The sequence below is a fragment of the Oncorhynchus masou genome, chromosome 12 (assembly GCF_036934945.1).
Source record: "Oncorhynchus masou masou isolate Uvic2021 chromosome 12, UVic_Omas_1.1, whole genome shotgun sequence".
NCBI classification, from domain to species: Eukaryota; Metazoa; Chordata; class Actinopteri; order Salmoniformes; family Salmonidae; genus Oncorhynchus; species Oncorhynchus masou.
Genome location: NC_088223.1, coordinates 38,835,385 through 38,859,082, shown reverse-complemented (window position 1 = coordinate 38,859,082; position 23,698 = coordinate 38,835,385). Strand labels below are relative to the sequence as shown.

The 23,698-nt window shown below is 45.9% G+C and overlaps 1 protein-coding gene across 1 annotated transcript in view; it reads left to right on the top strand.

Annotated features, from left to right (window-relative positions):
• Positions 1 to 23,698, top strand: part of LOC135550054 (ephrin type-A receptor 7-like) — a 163,023-nt gene that overhangs the window by 92,285 nt on the left and 47,040 nt on the right. Inside the window, exons 3-4 of the mRNA XM_064980512.1 lie at positions 17,589 to 17,744; positions 22,601 to 22,930. Of these exons, the coding sequence (XP_064836584.1) occupies positions 17,589 to 17,744; positions 22,601 to 22,930 (486 nt within the window). The remainder of the gene's footprint in view (positions 1 to 17,588; positions 17,745 to 22,600; positions 22,931 to 23,698) is intronic.

Here is a 23,698-nt window from a genome sequence, read left to right as displayed (position 1 = left end):
GAGAGAGAGAGAGAGAGAGAGAGAGAGAGAGAGAGAGAGAGAGAGAGAGAGAGAGAGAGAGAGAGAGAGAGAGACTCACTCTTTAGGCCGAACTCCCCAGTAATTGTCTAGTGTGATTAGGACGGAGAGGGGGATGAGAGGAGCAGCATAATATCCAGTAATTGAAGCCCTCTTCTGCCATTGTTCCAGCACACACTGATAAGCCCAGGGAGACGAGGGAGGGAGAAAGTGTGAGAGGCATTGAGCGGGGTTGTGAGAAAGGGAGGGAGGGAGTGGAGTAACATTAGTCAAATGTGGCTTCAACATCAGACTTGCAACTTTTCTCAGTGTTTACACTAGCCTTGGATGTGGCATGGCCAAAGCCACAGTTCTGCTTCATGCGTGACTTCAGCTATTGGCATACCGTAAATACCTTAGTATATAGACTACGGTGTGCTTATTCTAAAAGCCTTTCCTTTTAAATTTGGCTAACAGCTAAAACGCTGCCTACTGGTATTAAGGTAACTCTTGCAGGGACATGTGGTGTGGGGGAGCCGTTGTCGTTACACAGTATCACTCAGAGGGGGGTAATACGGTCAAAGAGAGATTTGATTCTAAATCGGTCCTCTTTTCACGACACAGGCATCTCTCCTTGACCTAGTTTGCGTCTTCAAAGTAGTGTAAAGGAGGAGATGAGAGGTGGCAGGATGTGAGTTATAGAGCGGGAGGAAGAGAGGAAGGGGAGGGGGGTTGACAAGGCAAGTCTGAGTAGGGGGAGTATAAACGAGAGAGCGGAGGGAGAAAATAAAGCTTTGTAAACAGCGTCTCCCTTCAACGCCTGTGCGCGTGTCTTTGATTGTGATGCCGTTTGTGTGGAGGTGCCGTTTGTGTGGAGGTGCCGTTTGTGTGGAGGACGCAACCGTTGTTTGCGATGTTATCGCTGCGGCTTTAGTTACTTTTGCTTGTTTTGTCTCTCTGTTTCACGGTTACAGGGACAGTTATGGAAACACTGGCATTAACCCACATGTTCCTTTTAAAAGGAGTGGTCCTGTAGCTCAGTTGGTAGTCCATAGCGCTTGCAACGGCAGGATAGCGGGTTCGATTCCCGGGACCACCCAATGTCACAGGAAGGCAAAAAAGATAATCAAGGACAATAACCACCTGAGCCACTACCGGTTCACCCAGCTTCCGCCCAGAAGTACTGATGCATTACAGCTGGGACCGAGAGATAGAAGCTGTTTTCCAATCTCAAGGCCATCAGATTGTTAAACAGCCACCACTAGCACAGAGAGGCGGCTGCCAACCTACATGCTTGATGTCATTGGCCACTTTAATAAATGGAACACTAGTCACTTTAATAATGCCACTTTAAGAATGTTAGCATATCTCACATTACTCATCTCATATGTATATAATGTATCCTCTCTTCAAAATATCTCTCCCTTCATTACTCAATGCCTAGGTTTACCTCCAATGTACTGACATCCTACCTTACCTTTGTCTGTAGACTATGCCTTGAATCTATGCTATCGTGCCCAGAAACCTGCTCCTTTTACTCTCTGTTCTGAACGTGCTAGACGGCCAGTTTGTATAGTCTTTAGCCGTACCCTTATCCTACTTCTCCTCTGGTGATGTGGAGGTTAATCCAGGTCCTGCAGTGCCTAGCTCCACTCCCACCCCCCAGGTGCTCTCATTTGTTGACTTCTGTAAACGTAAAAGCCTTGGTTTCATGCATGTTAACATTAGAAGCCTACTCCCGAAGTGTGTTTTACTCACTGCTTTAGCACACTCTGCCAACCCAGATGTCTTAGCCGTGTCTGAATCCTGGCTTAGGAAAACCACCAAAAACCCTGAAATCTCCATTGCTAACTATACCGTTTTCCGCCAAGATAGAACTGCCAAAGGGGGCAGTGTTGCAATCTACTGCAAAGATAGAAAGTAATACAGAACTCTGCAGGCCTGCAAGTCTGTACCCAAACAATTTGAGCTTCTACTTCTAAAAATTCACCTTTCCAGAAACAAGTCTCTCAATGTTGCCGCTTGCTATAGACCTCCCTCTGCCCCCAGCTGTGCCCTCGATACTATATGTGAACTGATTGCCCCCCATCTATCTTCTGAGCTCGTGCTACTAGGTGACCTAAACTGGGACATGCTTAACACCCCAGCCATTCCTACAAACTAAGCTTGATGCACACAATCTCACACAAATTATCAATGAACCTACCAGGTACAACCCAAAATCAGTAAACACGTGCACCCTCATAGATGTCATCCTAACTAATTCACCCTCCAAATACACCTCTGCTGTTTTCAATCAAGATCTCAGCGATCACTGCCTCATTGCCTGCATCCGTAATGGGTCTGCAACCAAACGACCACCCCTCATCACTATCAAACGCTCCCTGAAACACTTCTGCGAGCAGGCCTTTCTACTCGACCTGGCCGGGGTATCCTGGAATGACATTGACCTCATCCCATCAGTAGATGATGCCTGGCTATTCTTTTAAAAGTGCCTTCCTCACCATCTTAAATAAGCATGACCCTCTCAAAAAATGTAGAACTAGGAATAGATATAGTCCTTGGTTCACACCAGACCTGTCTGCCCTTGACCAGCACAAAAACATCCTGTGGCGTTCTGCATTAGCATCGAATAGCCCCCGTGATATGCAACTTTAGTTGTTAGGAACAAATATACACAGGCAGTTAGAAAAGCTAAGGCTAGCTTTTTCAAACAGAAATTTGCATCCTGTAGTACTAACTCAAACAAGTTCTGGGACACCTTAAAGTCCATGGAGAATAAGAGCACCTCCTCCCAGCTGCCCACTGCTCTGAGGCTAGGAAACATTGTCACCACCAATAAATCCACTATAATTGAGGATTTCAATAAGCATTTCTCTACGGCTGGCCATGCTTTCCACATGGCTACCCCTACCCCGGTCAACTGCCCGGCACCCTCCACAGCAACCCGCCAAAGCCCCCACCATTTCTCCTTTACCCAAATCCAGATAGCTGATGTTCTGAAAAGCTGCAAAATCTGGACCCCTACAAATCAGCCGGGCTAGACAATCTGGACCCTCTCTTTCTAAAATTATCTGCCGAAATTGTTGCAACCCCTATTACTAGCCTGTTCAACCTCTCTTTCGTATCATCTGAGATTCCCAAAGATTGGAAAGCTGCCGCGGTCATCCCCCTCTTCAAAGGGGGTGACACTCTAGACCCAAACTGCTACAGACCTATATCTATCCTACCCTGTCTTTCTAAGGTCTTCGAAAGCCAAGTTAACAAACAGATTACTGACCATTTCGAATCCCACCATACCTTCTCCGCTATGCAATCTGGTTTCAGAGCTGGTCATGGGTGCACCTCAACCACGCTCAAGGTTCTAAACGACATCATAACCGCCATCGATAAGAGACATTACTGTGCAGCCGTATTCATCGACCTGGCCAAGGCTTTTGACTCTGTCAATCACAACATTCTTATTGGCAGACTCGACAGCCTTGGTTTCTCAAATGACTGCCTCGCCTGGTTTACCAACTACTTCTCTGATAGAGTTCAGTGTGTCAAATCGGAGGGCCTGTTGTCTGGACCTCTGATAGTCTCTATGGGTGTGCCACAGGGTTCAATTCTCGGGTCGACTCTCTTTTCTGTATACATCAATGATGTTGCTCTTGCTGCTGGTGATTCTCTGATCCACCTCTACGCAGATGACACCATTTTGTATACTTCTGGCCCCTCCTTGGACACTATGTTAACTAACCTCCAGACGAGCTTCAATGACATACAACTCTCCTTCCGTGGCCTCCAACTGCTCTTAAATGCAAGTAAAACTAAATGCATGCTTTTCAATCGATCGCTGCCCGCACCTGCTCGCCGTCCAAAATCACTACTCTGGACGGCTCTGACTTAGAATACGTGGACAACTACAAATACCTTGGTGTCTGGTTAGACTGTAAACTCTCCTTCCAGACTCACATTAAGCATCTCCAATCCAAAATAAAATTTAGAATCGGCTTCCTATATCGCAACAAAGCATCCTTCACTCATGCTGCCAAACATACCCTCGTAAAACTGACCATCCTACCGATCCTCGACTTCAGTGATGTCATCTATAAAATAGCCTCCAACACTCTAATCAACCAACTGGATGCAGTCTATCACAGTGCCATCCGTTTTGTCACCAAAGCCCCATACACTACCCACCATTGCGATCTGTACTCTCTCGTTGGTTGGCCCTCGCTTCATACTCGTCGCCAAACCCACTGGCTACAGGTTATCTACAAGTCTCTGCTAGGTAAAGCCCCGCCTTATCTCAGCTCACTGGTCACCATAGCAGCACACACTCGTAGCACGCGCTCCAGCAGGTATATCTCACTGGTCACCCCCAAAGCCAATTCCTCCTTTGGTCATCTTTCCTTCCAGTTCTCTGCTGCCCATGACTGGAACGAATTGCAAAAATCTCTTAAGCTGGAGACTCACAACTCCCTCACCAGCTTTATGCACCAGCTGTCAGAGCAGTTTACAGGTCACTGCACCTGTACTTAGCCTATCTGTCAACAGCCCATCTACCTACCTCATCCCCATACTGGTATTTATTTTGCTCCTTTGCACCCCAGTATCTCTACCTGCACATTCATCTTCTGCCGATCTACCATTCCAGTGTTTAATTGCTATATTGTAATTACTTCGCCACCATGGCCTATTTATTTCCTTAACTTACCTCATTTGCACTCACTGTATATAGACTTTTTGTTTTCTTTTGTTCTACTGTATTATTGACTGTATGTTTTGTTTTTTCGATGTGTAACTGTGTTGTTGTATGTGTCGAATTGATACGCTTCATCTTGGCCAGGTCGCAGTTGTAAATGAGAACTTGTTCTCAACTAGCCTACCTGGTTAAATAAAGGTGAAATAAAAATAAATAAAAAATAAAATCCTTCACTATCTATTGCATCTTAGCCGCTCTGTCACTGCTCATACTTACATATTATACTTATATATTCTCATCCCATTCCTTTACTAGATTGTGTGTATTAGGTTTTGTTGTGGAATTGTTAGCTATTATCTGTTAGATACTGCTGCACTGTCGGATCTCGAAGCATAAGCATTTCGCTACACTCGCAATAACATCTGCTAACCATGTGTATGTGACCAATACAATGGGATTTGATGTCAAATGTAAGCACGCATGACTTTCAGTGGCTTTGGATACAAGCGGACCGTACTAGACTACATTAGGTTGGGTTATGCATCGCTGCGATCATCGTTGTGCTACATCTAGCATGTCCCCTCCATTAGCAATAGGTGTTACTGTGATCAGTCATTCCTCCCCGGCCGTTTGTCTGATCCTCAGGACCTGTAAAATGGCCCTCTTCCTCCCTCTGGAATTTGGGGGTTTTATAATGTCGGTTAGCCCGTCTTTCATCAATTAGCATTAACGGCAGAGAGCCAGTGATCTGAATATGGGGCCATAAATTATTGATTCCAGCATCCCACCCCCCTTCCATCCACCCCTCCCTCCGCCTGCAAGACTAACCCTGACATTTGGATGTGAGACAGAGGGAGGGAGTGGGGGGGGGGGGGTTAGCTGTCGGTGTGTGTGTTCTTAGCTGTTGTGTGTGTGTGCAAAGCAAACCTCTTTTAGCCTTAATAATATTCACAAAGAGAGAGAGAGAGAGAGAGAGAGAGACTCATTGTAAAGCTATTCACCTGCCTTTTTGTCAGCAGTCAAATAATGCTATTTAGTTTTGGTTTTGCGTCGTGAGAATGGGTGGCCACGTTCTGTCCAGCTTTCAGATTGGACATTGCAGTAGAAAACAGTCATGTGTATATATAGGCATAGCTTGACAAATGTAAACTTTGACCTAGCTAACGGCTTGGAAAATGGTAACCAGTACGAGAGTATTGACAACAACGGGCATACAGTGGCGTGTGGGTGTGTGTTTGACCTGTCTAGCGCTCCCTCTGTGTGACTGCCTCCTCCGTAACATCCTGTTTGCCTCCACTATTGGCGTTGTAGATGCTGCTTAGCGTCTGCCTCTTCACCATACAGTATTACACGTGGTATAGGTAGCCATCAGGCATTTGGCAGAGCTCAGCGTTACATTGCTTGAGGATGTATATTACATGACCTGTCTCCCTTGATCATTGCGCACTTACTCTCTCTCTCTCCTTCTCTCGCTCTTTCTCTCTCTCTCTCTCTCACTCTTTCTCTCGCTCTTTCTCTCGCTCTTTCTCTCTCTCTCTCGCTCTTTCTCTCGCTCTTTCTCTCGCTCTTTCTCTCTCTCTCCCTCTTTTTCTCGCTCTTTCTCTCTCTCTCTGCTTGAACTGGGTACTATATGCTAGAGCTGGGTACTATATGCTTGAGCTGGGTACTATATGCTTGAGCTGGGTACTATATGCTAGAGCTGGGTACTATATGCTTGAGCTGGGTACTATATGCTTGAGCTGGGTACTATATGCTTGAGCTGGGTACTATATGCTTGAGCTGGGTACTATATGCTTGAGCTGGGTACTATATGCTTGATCTGGGTACTATATGCTTGAGCTGGGTACTATATGTTTGAGCTGGGTACTATATGCTTGATCTGGGTACTATATGCTTGAGCTGGGTACTATATGTTTGAGCTGGGTACTATATGCTTTGAGCTGGGTACTATATGCTTGAGCTGGGTACTATATGCTTGAGCTGGGTACTATATGCTTGAGCTGGGTACTATATGCTTGAGCTGGGTACTATATGCTAGAGCTGGGTACTATATGCTTGAGCTGGGTACTATATGCTTGAGCTGGGTACTATATGCTAGAGCTGGGTACTATATGCTTGATCTGGGTACTATATGCTTGAGCTGGGTACTATATGCTTGAGCTGGGTACTATATGCTTGAGCTGGGTACTATATGCTTGAGCTGGGTACTATATGCTTGACCTGGGTACTATATGCTTGACCTGGGTACTATATGCTTGAGCTGGGTACTATATGCTTGAGCTGGGTACTATATGCTTGACCTGGGTACTATATGCTTGACCTGGGTACTATATGCTTGGCCCCTTTTCCCCTCACCCCCCCTCTTTCCTTTGATTTTCCCTTGTCTTTTAATATTTTTTTTGTCTTTTTAAAAATCTCTCCTAGAGGAACTTGGCACGACCCATCGTTATGAATCCGTGTGTTGGGGGGGTAGACTTTACACGTCCCATTTAATCAAGCCTCTCGCACAAATTGATCAGTTGGGCAGCTGTCCTGGCCAAGCTGTGTGCTATTCATCTGAAACGCCATGGCACTCATCTCAATGTGAAGGGCAATGCAGCCACGCAGTGAACACACTCCCAGATTGCCAACGTGGTTTCTGTCCAACCACCCCATCCCGTTTTGGGTCCGTCTGAGAGAGCACAGTCCAGCCAGCTTTGATTTGGGCCTTGATTTAGAGCCCGGTACCAGCGAAGACGGTCACGTTTGTTAATTAGATACCACATACGGTAGGTACAGTCGTGGCCAAAAGTTTTGAGAATGACACAAATATTAATTTTCACAAAGTCTGCTGCCTCAGTTTGTATGATGGCAATTAGCATATACCCCAGAATGTTATGAAGAGTGATCAGATGATTTGTAATTAATTGCAAAGTCCCTCTTTGCCATGCAAATGAACTGAATCCCCCCAAAAACATTTCCACTGCATTTCAGCCCTGCCACAAAAGGACCAGCTGACATCATGTCAGTGATTCTCTCGTTAACACAGGTGTGAGTGTTGACGAGGACAAGGCTGGAGATCACTCCGTCATGCTGATTGAGTTCGAATAACAGACTGGAAGCTTCAAAAGGAGGGTGGTGCTTGGAATCATTGTTCTTCCTCTGTCAATCATGGTTACCTGCAAGGAAACACGTGCCGTCATCATTGCTTTGCACAAAAAGGGCTTCACAGGCAAGGATATTGCTGCCAGTAAGATTGCACCTAAATCAACCATTTATCGGATCATCAAGAACTTCAAGGAGAGCGATTCAATTGTTGTGAAGAAAGCTTCAGGGCGCCCAAGAAAGTCCAGCAAGTGCCAGGACAATCTCCTAAAGTTGATTCAGCTTCGGGATCGGGGCACCACCAGTACAGAGCTTGAGACGAAGACTTTTGGAGGCCTGGTGTCAACGAAGGGCAGCAAAGACGCCACTTCTCTCAAGGAACAATATCAGGGACAGACTGATATGCTGCAAAAGGTACAGGGATTGGACTGCTGAGGACTAGGGTAAACTCATTTTCTCCGATGAATCCCCTTTCCGATTGTTTGGGGAATCTGGAAAAAAAGCTTGTCCGGAGAAGACAAGGTGAGCGCTACCATCAGTCCTGTGTCATGCCAACAGTAAAGCATCCTGAGACCATTCATGTGTGGGGTTGCTTCTCGACCAAGGGAGTGGGCTCACTCACAATTTTGCCTAAGAACACAGCCATTAATAAAGAATGGTACCAACACATCCTCTGAGAGCAACTTCACCCAACCATCCAGGAACAGTTTGGTGATGAACAAAGCCTTTTCCAGCATTATGGAGCACCTTGCCATAAAGAAAAAGGGATAACTAAGTGGCTTGGGGAACAAAACATCGATATTTTGGGTCCATGGCCAGGAAACTCCCCAGACCTTAATCTCATTGAGAACTTGTGGTCAATCCTCAAGAGGAGGGTGGACAAACAAAACCCCAGAAATTCTAACAAACTCCAAGCATTGATTATGCAACAATGGGCTGCCTGTCAGGATGTGGCCCAGAAGTTAATTGACAGCATGTCAGGGTGGATTGCAGAGGTCCTTATGAAATGCTTGTAATTATACTTCAGTATTCCATAGTAACATCTGACAAAAATATCTAAAGACACTGAAGCAGCAAAGTTTGTGGAAATGAATGTGTGGCATCCTCAACCCTTTTGGCCACAACTGTATACTGATAAAACGGGCACCACCGCCAAAAAGAGAGCATCTGCATCCAGCCATTTCAGAAGCTAGCTTTTTTTTTCACACTCTGCAACACTGTAGCCAAAGAGTGGTTCCCTACAAAGCAAGCTGTTCTGTGTCGGTGTAATGACCGACGTTAGACAGACTATTACAGGGTTCTCACAGACACAGACACAGCCACGACATACACACTCACTCACTCTTTCACATCCGTCTCTGCTCAGGGAGTTTGAAGGGGCTAATCAGTGTGTGTGTGTGTGTGTTACACCCAAACCCACCATCTCTTCACCATTCACCCCATCATTATTGGCGTTACCCTCCACTCAGACACGGTAACGTTGTTGAGGCTGGGGCCGGTTGTCTTCACAGCCACACGCATGGATTATATAACCCCAGTGCAGTAGGATAGGGAACAGTGGTGAGGATGGTGGTGATTGTAATGGGAAGAGAGGGCTTGCTTGAGGTTTTAATGTAGGAATGCTGTTGGGGACCCCCGTGACAGAGAGGGGAGCAGCGCTCAACTGATTTCACACACATTACCACCCGGAGCACTGGCACGGCAAGTGGAAAATGAACCCCGGGGAGAGAGAGTGGAAAAGAGTGTGTGTGTGTGTAGTCACTCTCTCTTCCTCTCTGTACCCTCAGCCCCAGAGGGAACAGAGTTGTGTAATAAGGAGTTTACCAGGATGACAGAATGAGTTGCAGAAGGAGAGGACGAGGGTCAAGTAGTGAAGCAGCTCGGTGCCTGAAGAGCGATTGGACAGCATGTGTTGGTTCTGTACTGACTAACTGGTCCAGTTCTATTGACCATATGTTAGGCTTAGAGGCTCCACGTCATGTGTTAGTTAAACTGACTTTTCTTCTAAATCAGTCTCTCTCTCTCTCTCTCTCTCTCTCTGTCTTTGTCTCTCTCTGTCTCTCTCTCTCTCTGTCTTTGTCTCTCTCTGTCTCTCTCTCTCTCTCTCTTTCTGTCTTTCTCTCTCTGTCTCGGTCTCTCTCTGTCTCTCTCTCTCTTTCTGTCTCTCTCAACTCAATTTCAATTCAAGGGCTTTATTGGCATGGGAAACATGTATTAACATTGCCAAAGCAAGTGAGGTAGATAATATATAAAGTGAAATAAACAATAACAATTAACAGTAAACATTACACATACAGAAGTTTCAAAACAATAAAGACATTACAAATGTCATATTATATATACAGTGTTTTAACAATGTACAAATGGTTAAAGGACACAAGATAAAATAAATAAGCATAAATATGGGTTGTATTTACAATGGTGTTTGTTCTTCACTGGTTGCCCTTTTCTCGTGGCAACAGGTCACAAATCTTGCTGCTGTGATGGCACACTGTGGAATTTCACCCAGTAGATATGGGAGTTTATCAAAATTGGATTTGTTTTTGAATTCTTTGTGGATCTGTGTAATCTGAGGGAAATATGTCTCTCTAATATGGTCATACATTGGGCAGGAGGTTAGGAAGTGCAGCTCAGTTTCCACCTCATTTTGTGGGCAGTGAGCACATAGCCTGTCTTCTCTTGAGAGCCATGTCTGCCTACGGCGGCCTTTCTCAATAGCAAGGCTATGCTCACTGAGTCTGTACATAGTCAAAGCTTTTCTTAATTTTGGGTCAGTCACAGTGGTCAGGTATTCTGCCAGTGTGTACTCTCTGTGTAGGGCCAAATAGCATTCTAGTTTGCTCTGTTATTTTTGTTAATTCTTTCCAATGTGTCAAGTAATTATCTTTTTGTTTTCTCATGATTTGGTTGGGTCTAATTGTGCTGCTGTCATGTGGCTCTGTATGGTGTGTTTGTGTTTGTGAACAGAGCCCCAGGACCAGCTTGATTTGGAGACTCTTCTCCAGGTTCATCTCTCTGTAGGTGATGGCTTTGTTATGGAAGGTTTGGGAATCACTTCCTTTTAGGTGGTTATAGAATTTAACGGCTCTTTTCTGGAATTTGATCATTAGTGGGTATCGGCCTAATTCTGCTCTGCATGCATTATTTGGTGTTCTACGTTGTACACGGAGGACATTTTTGCAGAATTCTGCGTGCAGAGTCTTAATTTGGTGTTTGTCCCATTTTGTGAAGTCTTGGTTGGTGAGCGGACCCCAGACCTCACAACCATAAAGGGCAATGGGCTCTATGACTGATTCAAGTATTTTTAGCCAAATCCTAATTGGTATGTTGAAATGTATGTTCCTTTTGATGGCATAGAATGCCCTTCTTGCCTTGTCTCTCAGATCGTTCACAGCTTTGTGGAAGTTACCTGTGGCGCTGCTGTTTAGGCCAAGGTATGTATAGTTTTTTGTGTGCTCTAGGGCAACAGTGTCTAGATGGAATTTGTATTTGTGGTCCTGGTGACTGGACCTTTTTTGGAACACCATTATTTTGGTCTTACTGAGATTTACTGTCAGGGCCCAGGTCTGACAGAATCTGTGCATAAGATCTAGGTGCTGCTGTAGGCCCTCCTTGGTTGGTGACAGAAGCACCAGATCTTCAGCAAACAGCAGACATTTGACTTCGGATTCTAGTAGGGTGAGGCCGGGTGCTGCAGACTTTTCTAGTGCCCGCGCCAAATCGTTAATATATATGTTGAAGAGGGTGGGGCTTAAGCTGCATCCCTGTCTCACCCCACGACCCTGTGTGAAGAAATGTGTGTTTTTTGCCAATTTTAACCGCACACTTGTTGTTTGTGTACATGGATTTTTTAATGTTGTATGTTTTACCCCCAACACCACTTTCCATCAGTTTGTATAGCAGACCCTCATGCCAAATTGAGCCGAAGGCTTTTTTGAAATCAACAAAGGATGAGAAGACTTTGCCTTTGTTTTGGTTTGTTTGGTTGTCAATTAGGGTGTGCAGGGTGAATACATGGTCTGTTGTACGGTAATTTGTTTTCATTGAGGAAATGTACGAGTCTGCTGTTAATGATAATGCAGAGGATTTTCCCAAGGTTACTGTTGACGCATATTCCACGGTAGTTATTGGGGTCAAATTTGTCTCCACTTTGGTGGATTGGGGTGATCAGTCCTTGGTTCCAAATATTGGGGAAGATGCCAGAGCTAAGGATGATGTTAAAGAGTTTTAGTATAGCCAATTGGAATTTGTTGTCTGTATATTTGATCATTTCATTGAGGATACCATCAACACCACAGGCCTTTTTGGGTTGGAGGGTTTTTATTTTGTCCTGTAACTCATTGAATGTAATTGGAGAATCCAGTGGGTTCTGGTAGTCTTTAATAGTTGATTCTAAGATCTGTATTTGATCATGTATATGTTTTTGCTCTTTATTCTTTGTTATAGAGCCAAAAAGATCGGAGAAGTGGTTTACCCATACATCTCCATTTTGGATAGATAATTCTTCGTGTTGTTGTTTGTTTAGTGTTTTCCAATTTTCCCAGAAGTGGTTAGAGTCTATGGATTCTTCAATTACATTGAGCTGATTTCTGACATGCTGTTCCTTCTTTTTCCGTAGTGTATTTCTGTATTGTTTTAGTGATTCACCACAGTGAAGGCGTAGACTCAGGTTTTCCATGTCTCTATGTTTTTGGTTGGACAGGTTTCTCAATTTCTTTCTTAGATGTTTGCATTCTTTATCAAACCATTTGTCATTGTTGTTAATTTTCTTCAGTTTTCTATTTGAGATTTTTAGATTTGATAGGGAAGCTGAGAGGTCAAATACAGTGCCTTGCGAAAGTATTCGGCCCCCTTGAACTTTTGCGACCTTTTGCCACATTTCAGGCTTCAAACATAAAGATATAAAACTGTATTTTTTTGTGAAGAATCAGCAACAAGTGGGACACAATCATGAAGTGGAACGACATTTATTGGATATTTCAAACTTTTTTAACCTATCAAAAACTGAAAAATTGGGCGTGCAAAATTATTCAGCCCCCTTAAGTTAATACTTTGTAGCGCCACCTTTTGCTTCGATTACAGCTGTAAGTCGCTTGGGGTATGTCTCTATCAGTTTTGCACATCGAGAGACTGAAATTTTTTCTCAATACTCCTTGCAAAACAGCTCGAGCTCAGTGAGGTCGGATGGAGAGCATTTGTGAACAGCAGTTTTCAGTTCTTTCCACAGATTCTCGATTGGATTCAGGTCTGGACTTTGACTTGGCCATTCTAACACCTGGATATGTTTATTTTTGAACCATTCCATTGTAGATTTTGCTTTATGTTTTGGATCATTGTCTTGTTGGAAGACAAATCTCCGTCCCAGTCTCAGGTCTTTTGCAGACTCCATCAGGTTTTCTTCCAGAATGGTCCTGTATTTGGCTCCATCCATCTTCCCATCAATTTTAACCATCTTCCCTGTCCCTGCTGAAGAAAAGCAGGCCCAAACCATGATGCTGCCACCACCATGTTTGACAGTGGGGATGGTGTGGTCAGGGTGATGAGCTGTGTTGCTTTTACGCCAAACATAACGTTTTACATTGTTGCCAAAAAGTTCAATTTTGGTTTCATCTGACCAGAGCACCTTCTTCCACATGTTTGGTGTGTCTCCCAGGTGGCTTGTGGAAAACTTTAAACGACACTTTTTATGGATATCTTTAAGAAATGGCTTTCTTCTTGCCACTCTTCCATAAAGGCCAGATTTGTGCAATATACGACTGATTGTTGTCCTATGGACAGAGTCTCCCACCTCATCTGTAGATCTCTGCAGTTCATCCAGAGTGATCATGGGCCTCTTGGCTGCATCTCTGATCAGTCTTCTCCTTGTATGAGCTGAAAGTTTAGAGGGACGGCCAGGTCTTGGTAGATTTGCAGTGGTCTGATACTCCTTCCATTTCAATATTATCGCTTGCACAGTGCTCCTTGGGATGTTTAAAACTTGGGAAATCTTTTTGTATCCAAATCCGGCTTTAAACTTCTTCACAACAGTATCTCGGACCTGCCTGGTGTGTTCCTTGTTCTTCATGATGCTCTCTGCGCTTTTAACGGACCTCTGAGACTATCACAGTGCAGGTGCATTTATACGGAGACTTGATTACACACAGGTGGATTGTATTTATCATCATTAGTCATTTAGGTCAACATTGGATCGTTCAGAGATCCTCACTGAACTTCTGGAGAGAGTTTGCTGCACTGAAAGTAAAGGGGCTGAATAATTTTGCACGCCCAATTTTTCAGTTTTTGATTTGTTAAAAAAGTTTGAAATATCCAATAAATGTCATTCCACTTCATGATTGTGTCCCACTTGTTGTTGATTCTTCACAAAAAAATACAGTTTTATATCTTTATGTTTGAAGCCTGAAATGTGGCAAAAGTTCGCAAAGTTCAAGGGGGCCGAATACTTTTGCAAGGCACTGTATACTGTTAAGATTTTCTACTGCCATTTTACACCTTCACTATTACAGTGGAACGTTTTACCCAGGAAATTGTCTAAAAGGGATTGAATTTGTTGTTGCCTAATTGTTTTTTGGTAGGTTTCCAAACTGCATTCCTTCCATCTATAGCATTTCTTAATGTTACTCAGTTCCTTTGGCTTTGATGCCTCATGATTGAGTATTGCTCTGTTTAAGTAGACTGTGATTTTGCTGTGGTCTGATAAGGGTGTCAGTTGGCTGACTTTGAACGCTCTGAGAGACTCTGGGTTGAGGTCAGTGATAAAGTAGTCTACAGTACTACTGCCAAGAGATGAGCTATATGTGTACCTACCATAGGAGTCCCCTTGAAGCCTACCATTGACTATGTACATACCCAGCGTGCGACAGAGCTGCAGGAGTTGTGACCCATTTTCTGTTGGTTATGTTGTCATAGTTGTGCCTAGGGGGGCATATGTGGGAGAGAATGCTGTCACCTCCAGGCAGGTGTTTGTCCCCCTGTGTGCTGAGGGTGTCAGGTTCTTGTCCGGTTCTGGCATTTAGGTCGCCACAGACTAGTACATGTCCCTGGGCCTCTGTCTCTCTCAAATCAAATCAAATCAAATTTTATTCGTCACATACACATGGTTAGCAGATGTTAATGCGAGTGTAGCAAAATGCTTGTGCTTCTAGTTCCGACAATGCAGTAATAACCTACAAGTAATCTAACTAACAATTCTAAAACTACTGTCTTATACACAAGTGTAAGGGGATAAAGAATATGTACATAAAGATATATGAATGAGTGATGGTACAGAGCAGCATAGGCAAGATACAGTAGATGGTATCGAGTACAGTATATACATATGAGATGAGTATGTAAACAAAGTGGCATAGTTAAAGTGGCTAGTGATACATGTATTACATAAAGATGCAGTAGATGATATAGAGTACAGTATATACGTATACATATGAAATGAATAATGTAGGGTATGTAAACATTATATTGGGTATCATTGTTTGAAGTGGCTAGTGATATATTTTACATCATTTCCCATCAATTCCCATTATTAAAGTGGCTGGAGTTGAGTCAGTGTGTTTGCAGCAGCCACTCAATGTCAGTGGTGGCTGTTTAACAGCCTGATGGCCTTGAGATTGAAAAACACATTCTGTCTCTCAGTCCCAGCTTTGTTGCACCTGTACTGACCTCGCCTTCTGGATGATAGCGGGGTGAACAGGCAGTGGCTCGGGTGGTTGTTGTCCTTGATGATCTTTATGGCCTTCCTGTAACATCGGGTGGTGTAGGTGTCCTGGAGGGCAGGTAGTTTGCCCCCGGTGATGCGTTGTGCAGACCTCACTACCCTCTGGAGAGCGTTACAGTTGTGGGCGGAGCAGTTGCCGTACCAGGCGGTGATACAGCCCGCCAGGATGCTCTCGATTGTGCATCTGTAGAAGTTTGTGAGTGCTTTTGGTGACAAGCCGAATTTCTTTAGCCTCCTGAGGTTGAAGAGGCGCTGCTGTGCCTTCTTCACGATGCTGTCTGTGTGGGTGGACCAATTCAGTTTGTCTGTGATGTGTATGCCGAGGAACTTAAAACGTACTACTCTCTCCACTACTGTTCCATCGATGTGGATAGGGGGGTGTTCCCTCTGCTGTTTCCTGAAGTCCACAATCATCTCCTTTGTTTTGTTGACGTTGAGTGTGAGGTTATTTTCCTGACACCACACTCCGAGGGCCCTCACCTCCTCCCTGTAGGCCGTCTCGTCGTTGTTGGTAATCAAGCCTACCACTGTTGTGTTGTCCGCAAACTTGATGATTGAGTTGGAGGCGTGTGTGGCCACGCAGTCGTGGGTGAACAGGGAGTACAGGAGAGGGCTCAGAACGCACCCTTGTGGGTCCCCAGTGTTGAGGATCAGCGGGGTGGAGATGTTGTTGCCTACCCTCACCACCTGGGGGCGGCCCGTCAGGAAGTCCAGTACCCAGTTGCACAGGGCGGGGTCGAGACCCAGGGTCTCGAGCTTGATGACGAGCTTGGAGGGTACTATGGTGTTAAATGCCGAGCTGTAGTCGATGAACAGCATTCTCACATAGGTATTCCTCTTGTCCAGATGGGTTAGGGCAGTGTGCAGTGTGGTTGAGATTGCATCGTCTGTGGACCTATTTGGGCGGTAAGCAAATTGGAGTGGGTCTAGGGTGTCAGGTAGGGTGGAGGTGATATGGTCCGTGACTAGTCTCTCAAAGCACTTCATGATGACGGAAGTGAGTGCTACGGGGCGGTAGTCGTTTAGCTCAGTTACCTTAGCTTTCTTGGGAACAGGAACAATGGTGGCCCTCTTGAAGCATGTGGGAACAGCAGACTGGGATAGGGATTGACTGAATATGTCCGTAAACACACCAGCCAGCTGGTCTGCGCATGCTCTGAGGGCGCGGCTGGGGATGCCGTCTGGGCCTGCAGCCTTGCGAGGGTTAACACGTTTAAATGTTTTACTCACCTCGGCTGCAGTGAAGGAGTCCGCATGTTTTTGTTGCAGGCCGTGTCAGTGGCACTGTATTGTCCTCAAAGTGGGCAAAAAAGTGATTCAGTCTGCCTGGGAGCAAGACATCCTGGTCCGTGACTGGGCTGGTTTTCTTTTTGTAATCCGTGATTGACTGTAGACCCTGCCACATACCTCTTGTGTCTGAGCCGTTGAATTGAGATTCTACTTTGTCTCTATACTGACGCTTAGCTTGTTTGATTGCCTTGCGGAGGGAATAGCTGCACTGTTTGTATTCGGTCATGTTTCCGGTCACCTTGCCCTGATTAAAAGCAGTGGTTCGCGCTTTTAGTTTTACGCGAATGCTGCCATCAATCCACGGTTTCTGGTTTGGGATTGTTTTAATCGTTGCTATGGGAACGACATCTTCAACGCACGTTCTAATGAACTCGCACACCGAATCAGCGTATTCATCAATGTTGTTGTCTGACGCAATACGAAACATGTCCCAGTCCACGTGATGGAAGCAGTCTTGGAGTGTGGAATCAGATTGGTCGGACCAGCGTTGGACAGACCTCAGCGTGGGAGCTTCTTGTTTTAGTTTCTGTCTGTAGGCAGGGATCAACAAAATGGAGTCATGGTCAGCTTTTCCGAAAGGAGGGCGGGGCAGGGTCTTAGTTGTGTGTGTCTCTCTCTCTCTGTCTCTCTCTCTGTCTCTCTCTCTCTGTCTCTCTGTCTCTCTCTCTCTCTCTCTTTCATAATTATCTTGAATGTACTTACCCCATGTCGCTAAACCATTATCAGATTTTACAGCCGTTTTAAAACATACACCAACTGAAATAATAATAACGTGTAATGTGTTTTTAATGCATATTTGTTTCTCTGTGTTCTCAGCGTGTCCCCCTGGCTCGTACAAGATGTCTTCCAGACAGCAGGAGTGTTTTGCTTGCCCGGCCAGCAGTGTGGCGGAGGATGAAGGCTCGGTGGTGTGTGTGTGTGAGGAAGACCACTTCAGGACCCCTCTGGACAACCCCTCGGCCCCCTGCACCCGTAAGACGCGCACCTGCCCCTACGCAACTCCTCGGCTGATCATATCCCTCACATCGCCTCTTCTCTAGACATATCACCCTGTCACTCCTCTTTTCAGTCTCTCCCTCTATCCACCCTTTCCCTTAAGCCCCCCCCCGAACCTCCTCACTTCAGTATTCCCTCTCCCTCCTAACCCATCCCTCCATCCATCAGGTAGCCCTTCACCCATCCTTATTAACCCTACCCCTCTACCATTTCTCTATTCCCTTCATACTTCACCCATCAATCCTCTACTAAACCTGCATCTTCCCTCTTCTCCCTTCCATCACTTTAGTAACCACGACTCCTCCATCCTTCACCCCTCCACACACACACATCCCCCCCCCCCACCACCACCACACTAAATGCCAAAACCTCCAACGAAGACGCACGTTCAAGTCCAATTCCATACCGGCCCGCCGGGGGCAGCCATATTTATTAGAAGAACTAAGCCTCTGTAGTGTCGATGGTTAAATACACACACGCAACCTGATTTAATCCACCTAGAATGTTCTCTATAGTGCTACAGTATACCAGACAATAAAACACAGAGGTCAGCAAGGGACTGTATTCATTCTCGGGCGCCCGGATCAGCTCTAGCTTTTATAGCGCTGTAATTAGAAGGTTTAATCACGATATTGATTCCCGGTGCTTTTATATCTACAAGGGGGCAGCCAGTGATAACATTTATAGCGCTGTAATTACCACATTAATTACAATATTGATTCAGTAATTGTGATCATCTCCTGATACCACCAAGCTATTGTGTGCTGGGAGGGAGACAGACAGAGGGAGAGACAGATGTAAGGAGAGGAGGAGTGGAACTTAAGAGTTGAGAGGGAGCGTATGGGAAAATAAGGGATATACGGGCCCAGCTGTGTGTACACGTATGTGCGTTCTCATGCGTTGCGCACGTGTGTTGTTGAATAAGTGAAGGTTTGCTGCTCCCTGCGTGCTGATGAACACGTCATCCACCACAGCTGTGCCCTGCTTCTGGCTCCACGCCCCTTTTACCATGTTACGTAAACCTCACCGAGAGACACACACACACTCATTATCAGGATGGCGCCGGAAGGAATAGTGGCCCTTTTACGGGCTTCTGACCAATTGTGTTATTTTGTGTATTTTTTGGGGGGCGCTGATCGTAACTTTTTAGGGGTACATAATGTTTCTGCTATTGTTTCCTGAGACCTAAAATAGCTTCTGGGCATCAACAGCTATCACTAACGTTGATTTGGATGAGGACTTCTACTTCAATGAGTTGGGGGCAAGAGACATATTGATTATCGCGGATCAGGCCCAAATCCTCGACACTCGAAGGAGGAGACGGCGCTATAGAGGCCGGCATGCGTGGGATACCTGAGGAGACTACGTTGGAGAGTGGATGAATCGCCTCTACCCTCCATTCTGTTGGCGAACGTACAATCACTGGAGACTAAACTGGATGAGCGCCGTTCGAGACTCCTATCAATGTGATCTGAAGAACTGTAATATCCTCTGTTTCTCCGCCTCGTGGCTGAACAAGGACATGTTCAATATAAATCTAGCTTGTTTTTCTGTACATCGGCTGGACAGAACGGCTGCATCAGGGGCAGGTTAATAACAACTGATGCGCAGCCTCTAATATTCAGAAATTCTCTAGATTCTGCTCTCCTGAGTTAGAATTCCTTTCCTCCACACACAGAGACTCATACAATGCTCTCCCTCGCCCTCCATTTGGCAAATTTGACCATAACGCTATGCTGCCAATTCCTGCATACAAGCAACAACTCAAACAGGAAGTACCAGTGAAGCACTCAATACGGAAGTGGTCAGATGAAGCAGATGCTAAGCTACAGGACTGTTTTGCTAACACAGACAAGAATATGTTCCGCGATTCATACAATGGCATTTAGGAGTTTACCAAATCAGCCACCGGCTACATTAAGAAGTGCATCAACGAAGTCATCCCCACAGTGAAAATACGTACATATCCCAACCAGAAGCCATGGATAACAGGCAACATCCTCACTGAGCTAAAGGCATAGCTGCCACTTTCAAGTAGCGGAACACCAATCTGGAGCTTATAAGAAATCTTACTACGCCCTCCGACAAACCTTCAAAGAGGGAAAGCGCCAAACAAGACCAAGATCAAAACCTACTACACCGGCTCTGACACTTGCTGAATGTGGCAGAGCTTGCAACTATCACAGATTACAAAGGGAAACCCAGCCGCGAGCTATCCAGTGACGCAAGCCTACCAGATTAACTAAATACCTTCTATGCACTTCGAGGCTAGCAAACACTGAACTATGCATGAGATTTCCAGCTGTTCCGAAGGACTGTGTGATCACGCTCTCCGTAGCCGATGTGACTAAGACCTTTAAACCGGTTGACATTCACAAGGTTGCACGGTCAGACTGATTACCAATATGTGTACTCGGAGCATGCCCTGACCAGCTGGCAAGTGTCTTCACTGACATTTTCAAACTCTCCCTGACCCAGTCTGTAAAACCTACGTTTCAAGCACACCACAATCGTCCCTGTGACCGAGAACACTAAGGAATCCTGCCTAAATGACTACCGACCCGTAGCACTCACATCTGTAGACGTGAAGTGCTTTGAAAGGCTGGTCATGGCTCACATCAACACCATTTCCCGGAAAACCCTAGACCCACTCAAATTTTCATACAGCCCCAACAGATCCACAGATGATGCAATCTCCATTGCACTCCTCACTGCCCTTTCCCACCTGGACAAAAGGAACACTTATGTGAGAATGCTGTTCATTGACTACAGCTCAGCTTTCAACACCATAGTGCCCACAAAGCTCCTCAGCAAGCTAAGGACCCTGGGATTAAACACCTCCCTCTGCAACTGGATCCTGGACTTCCTGACGGACCGCCCCCCCCCAAGTGGTATGGGTAGGCAACAACACAACCGCCTTGATGACCCTCAACACGGGGGCCCCAGAGGAGTTGGGTTAAATGCAGAAGACACATTTTGGTTGAATGCATTGTTGTGCAACTAACTAGGTATTCCCTTTCCTGAGGGATGCGCGCTCAGTCCCCTCTTCTACTCCCTGTTCACTGTGTGGCTGCGCACGACTCCAACACCATCACTACGTTTGCAGACGACACAACGGTGCTAGCCCTGATCGACGACAAGACAGCCTACAGGGAGGAGGTCAGAGACCTGGCAGTGTGGTGCCAGGTCAACAATCTCTCCCTCCAACGTCAGCAGGACAAAGACGCTGGTCAGGAGATTGAGGTCTGAGCACGCCCCCATCCACATCGACAGGGCTGTTGTGGAGCAGGTCGAGAGCTTGAAGTTTCTCTGTGTCCACATCACTAAGGAACTATCATGTTCCACACTAGAGGTTGACAAAGGTGTGAAAATTCATTTCTGGCTTAGGGTGTATTGATAATAATTTCAGTAATGCAATATGCGACTGTGATATATGGTTGTCTTACCTATCTTTGTTAAATGCACTGACTGTAGTCCTAAGTCTCTCTGGATAAGAGCGTATTCTAAATGCCCCTCCCTGTCACCCCAGCACATTAATCACCCCTCTCTATACAAACACATTCATTATTTATTACCACAGAGATACAGTACACACACACACACACACACACACACACACACACACACACACACACACACACACACCACCACTACATTATTGATATCACTTAATGGACCAATACCTTCATGTTATGTTCATCTGTTTAAACATGCACAGTTACGGCACTGCGTCATATAAATGATTTGAGTTACGTAGTGCTAGGCCTGGGAAAGGAACATTCTGTGTCCATGTGTGCATGACCGTCTCCATGACTGGTTGACCATTGTCAAAATGTAGTGAGGAGACGAAGAGAGGAAGCCGCGCAGGACTATTGAGAAGCACCCCCGTCGTGTTTCACATATGGTAAAGAGAGGGTTCTCGTTCCGCGAGCACGAACCACCTTTTTCTCTGGTGACTCTCGCGTTTGCCGTTTGTAAGCCGGGGCGTTTGTTCCAGCCAGGACTGTTGACACAAGGAATAGACGGTCCCTTCTCTCTGCACTCTCACACACCGCGGCCGTGTACAGCGTACACCCGCGGCTGTGCACGTCACCATCACTGATCGGAAAGGCCTCTCGGTGTTTGTTTTTTTACCTCTCAATCCGCCGTAAGATGAGGTGGTTAGTCGTTCAGGGGACTGTCTCTAGAAATCCCGAGTGAGGAAAGATGGTCCGCGAGCAGCAGTCCTCCTTTGTTTTGTCGTCGTAAACACACTCGTATTTCATCTCGACCAGGCAAGCTGTTTCCTTTGCTTTGGTTCAAGTCTTATTTTCTCTCTGTTTCCCCCCAGGGCTCCGTGCACCATCCTCATCTCAATCCTATCAGATTATTACACATGAATCCTGGCCAGCACAATCACACCATGTGACGAGCATAATGTGGTGGAGCACACTTTGAGAATGGACGACAGGGTGAAGTGTCCTATGGTAATTGGTTGGCACTGGTTTTAATGGTGAACGTGCTGAGTTTAATTTACTGAGCAATCGGGTCTTAATCAGTCCGTAGTCATTCAGTCAAACAGCTGTCGAATGTTCCGGAATCGTTCCCAGTCTGCTTCTGACTGTTACTTTGTTGCGCGGTATACCGCTGTTATCTTGGTCAGGTCGTTATTGTAAAAGAGAGCGTGTTCTCAATGACGACCCTGGTTAAATAAAGGCGGAATCAAATAAATGACACCTTCTAGGTAGTAAGTACGTCAAACCCGTTCATACATCATACAGAGGCACTTAACATGAATCACGTGTATTTAACTACGAATGACATTTATATATATATGTATTACTCCCTCCCAGGCCCCCCCTCTCCTCCCAAAGACTTGGTCTACACCCTCAAGCAGTCCACCCTGATCCTGGAGTGGGGCGCGCCAACGGACACGGGCGGCAGGGGGGACCTGACCTACAGCGTGGGCTGCCGCCGGTGCGTGGGGCTGCAGTGTGAGCCGTGCGGGGCCAGCGTGGGCTTCATGCCCCAGCAGAGCGGGGTGACCGAGCGCACGGTGACCGTGGTTAACCTCATGGCCAACTCTAACTACACGTTGACGGTCGAGGCCCTCAACGGAGTGTCGGAGCTCCTGCCCAACAAGAGGTTCTACACACAGGTCAACGTGTCAACTAGCGTGCCAGGTTAGTGGAAGCTGTGTTCACACACACACACCGAGGAGCACACACACACACACATCATCACACTGATTCTCGTACTTTAACCTCAAATCAGTGACACACCAAGGTATGAGAACAAAGGAGTGCCCAAAAACACATGATACACAGACTCTGAACTGATTTACACACACACACACACACACGCTCACACCATCGGGCTCAGCGCCCCTCTCCTCTCGGCGCGAGCTAAAAGACTCCCATCATCACGGAAAGCCAGCTCATTTTCATCAGCACCCTTCACAAAGCCATTAGCCAGAGGCTTTAGAAAAAGCACTCAGCAAAGTGTTCCTGTCAACGGAGACACACACAACACACCCAGCAATCCCCCCCCTTATGATATGGAATTAGCTCGACCGTGGAGAGACCCAACCCCACCATCGACCCGGACGCCATACATTCTCTGCTACTTCTTTCTCCATCTACTTATTTGATGACTCTTGTTTTTTCCAACTTGTCTGAATTGGCCGGCTGATATTTCACAAACATCGACCTGCTGTGGGGGAAGAAAGAAAAAAAAAGACAAATGTAATGTTTCATTTGCATATGCAGAGAAGAGAGGTAACGAGAGCGTGTGTTGTGCTCTAATTGTTAATTAGTGGAAGCAAATGCAATGCATTATGAATGGAGTTTGTATTAATGCACATTTGGAAATGGAATGCCAGCACTTTGGAGGATCCACCGTTGGGGTTAAGTGACGTCAGACACACACACACACACACACACACACACACA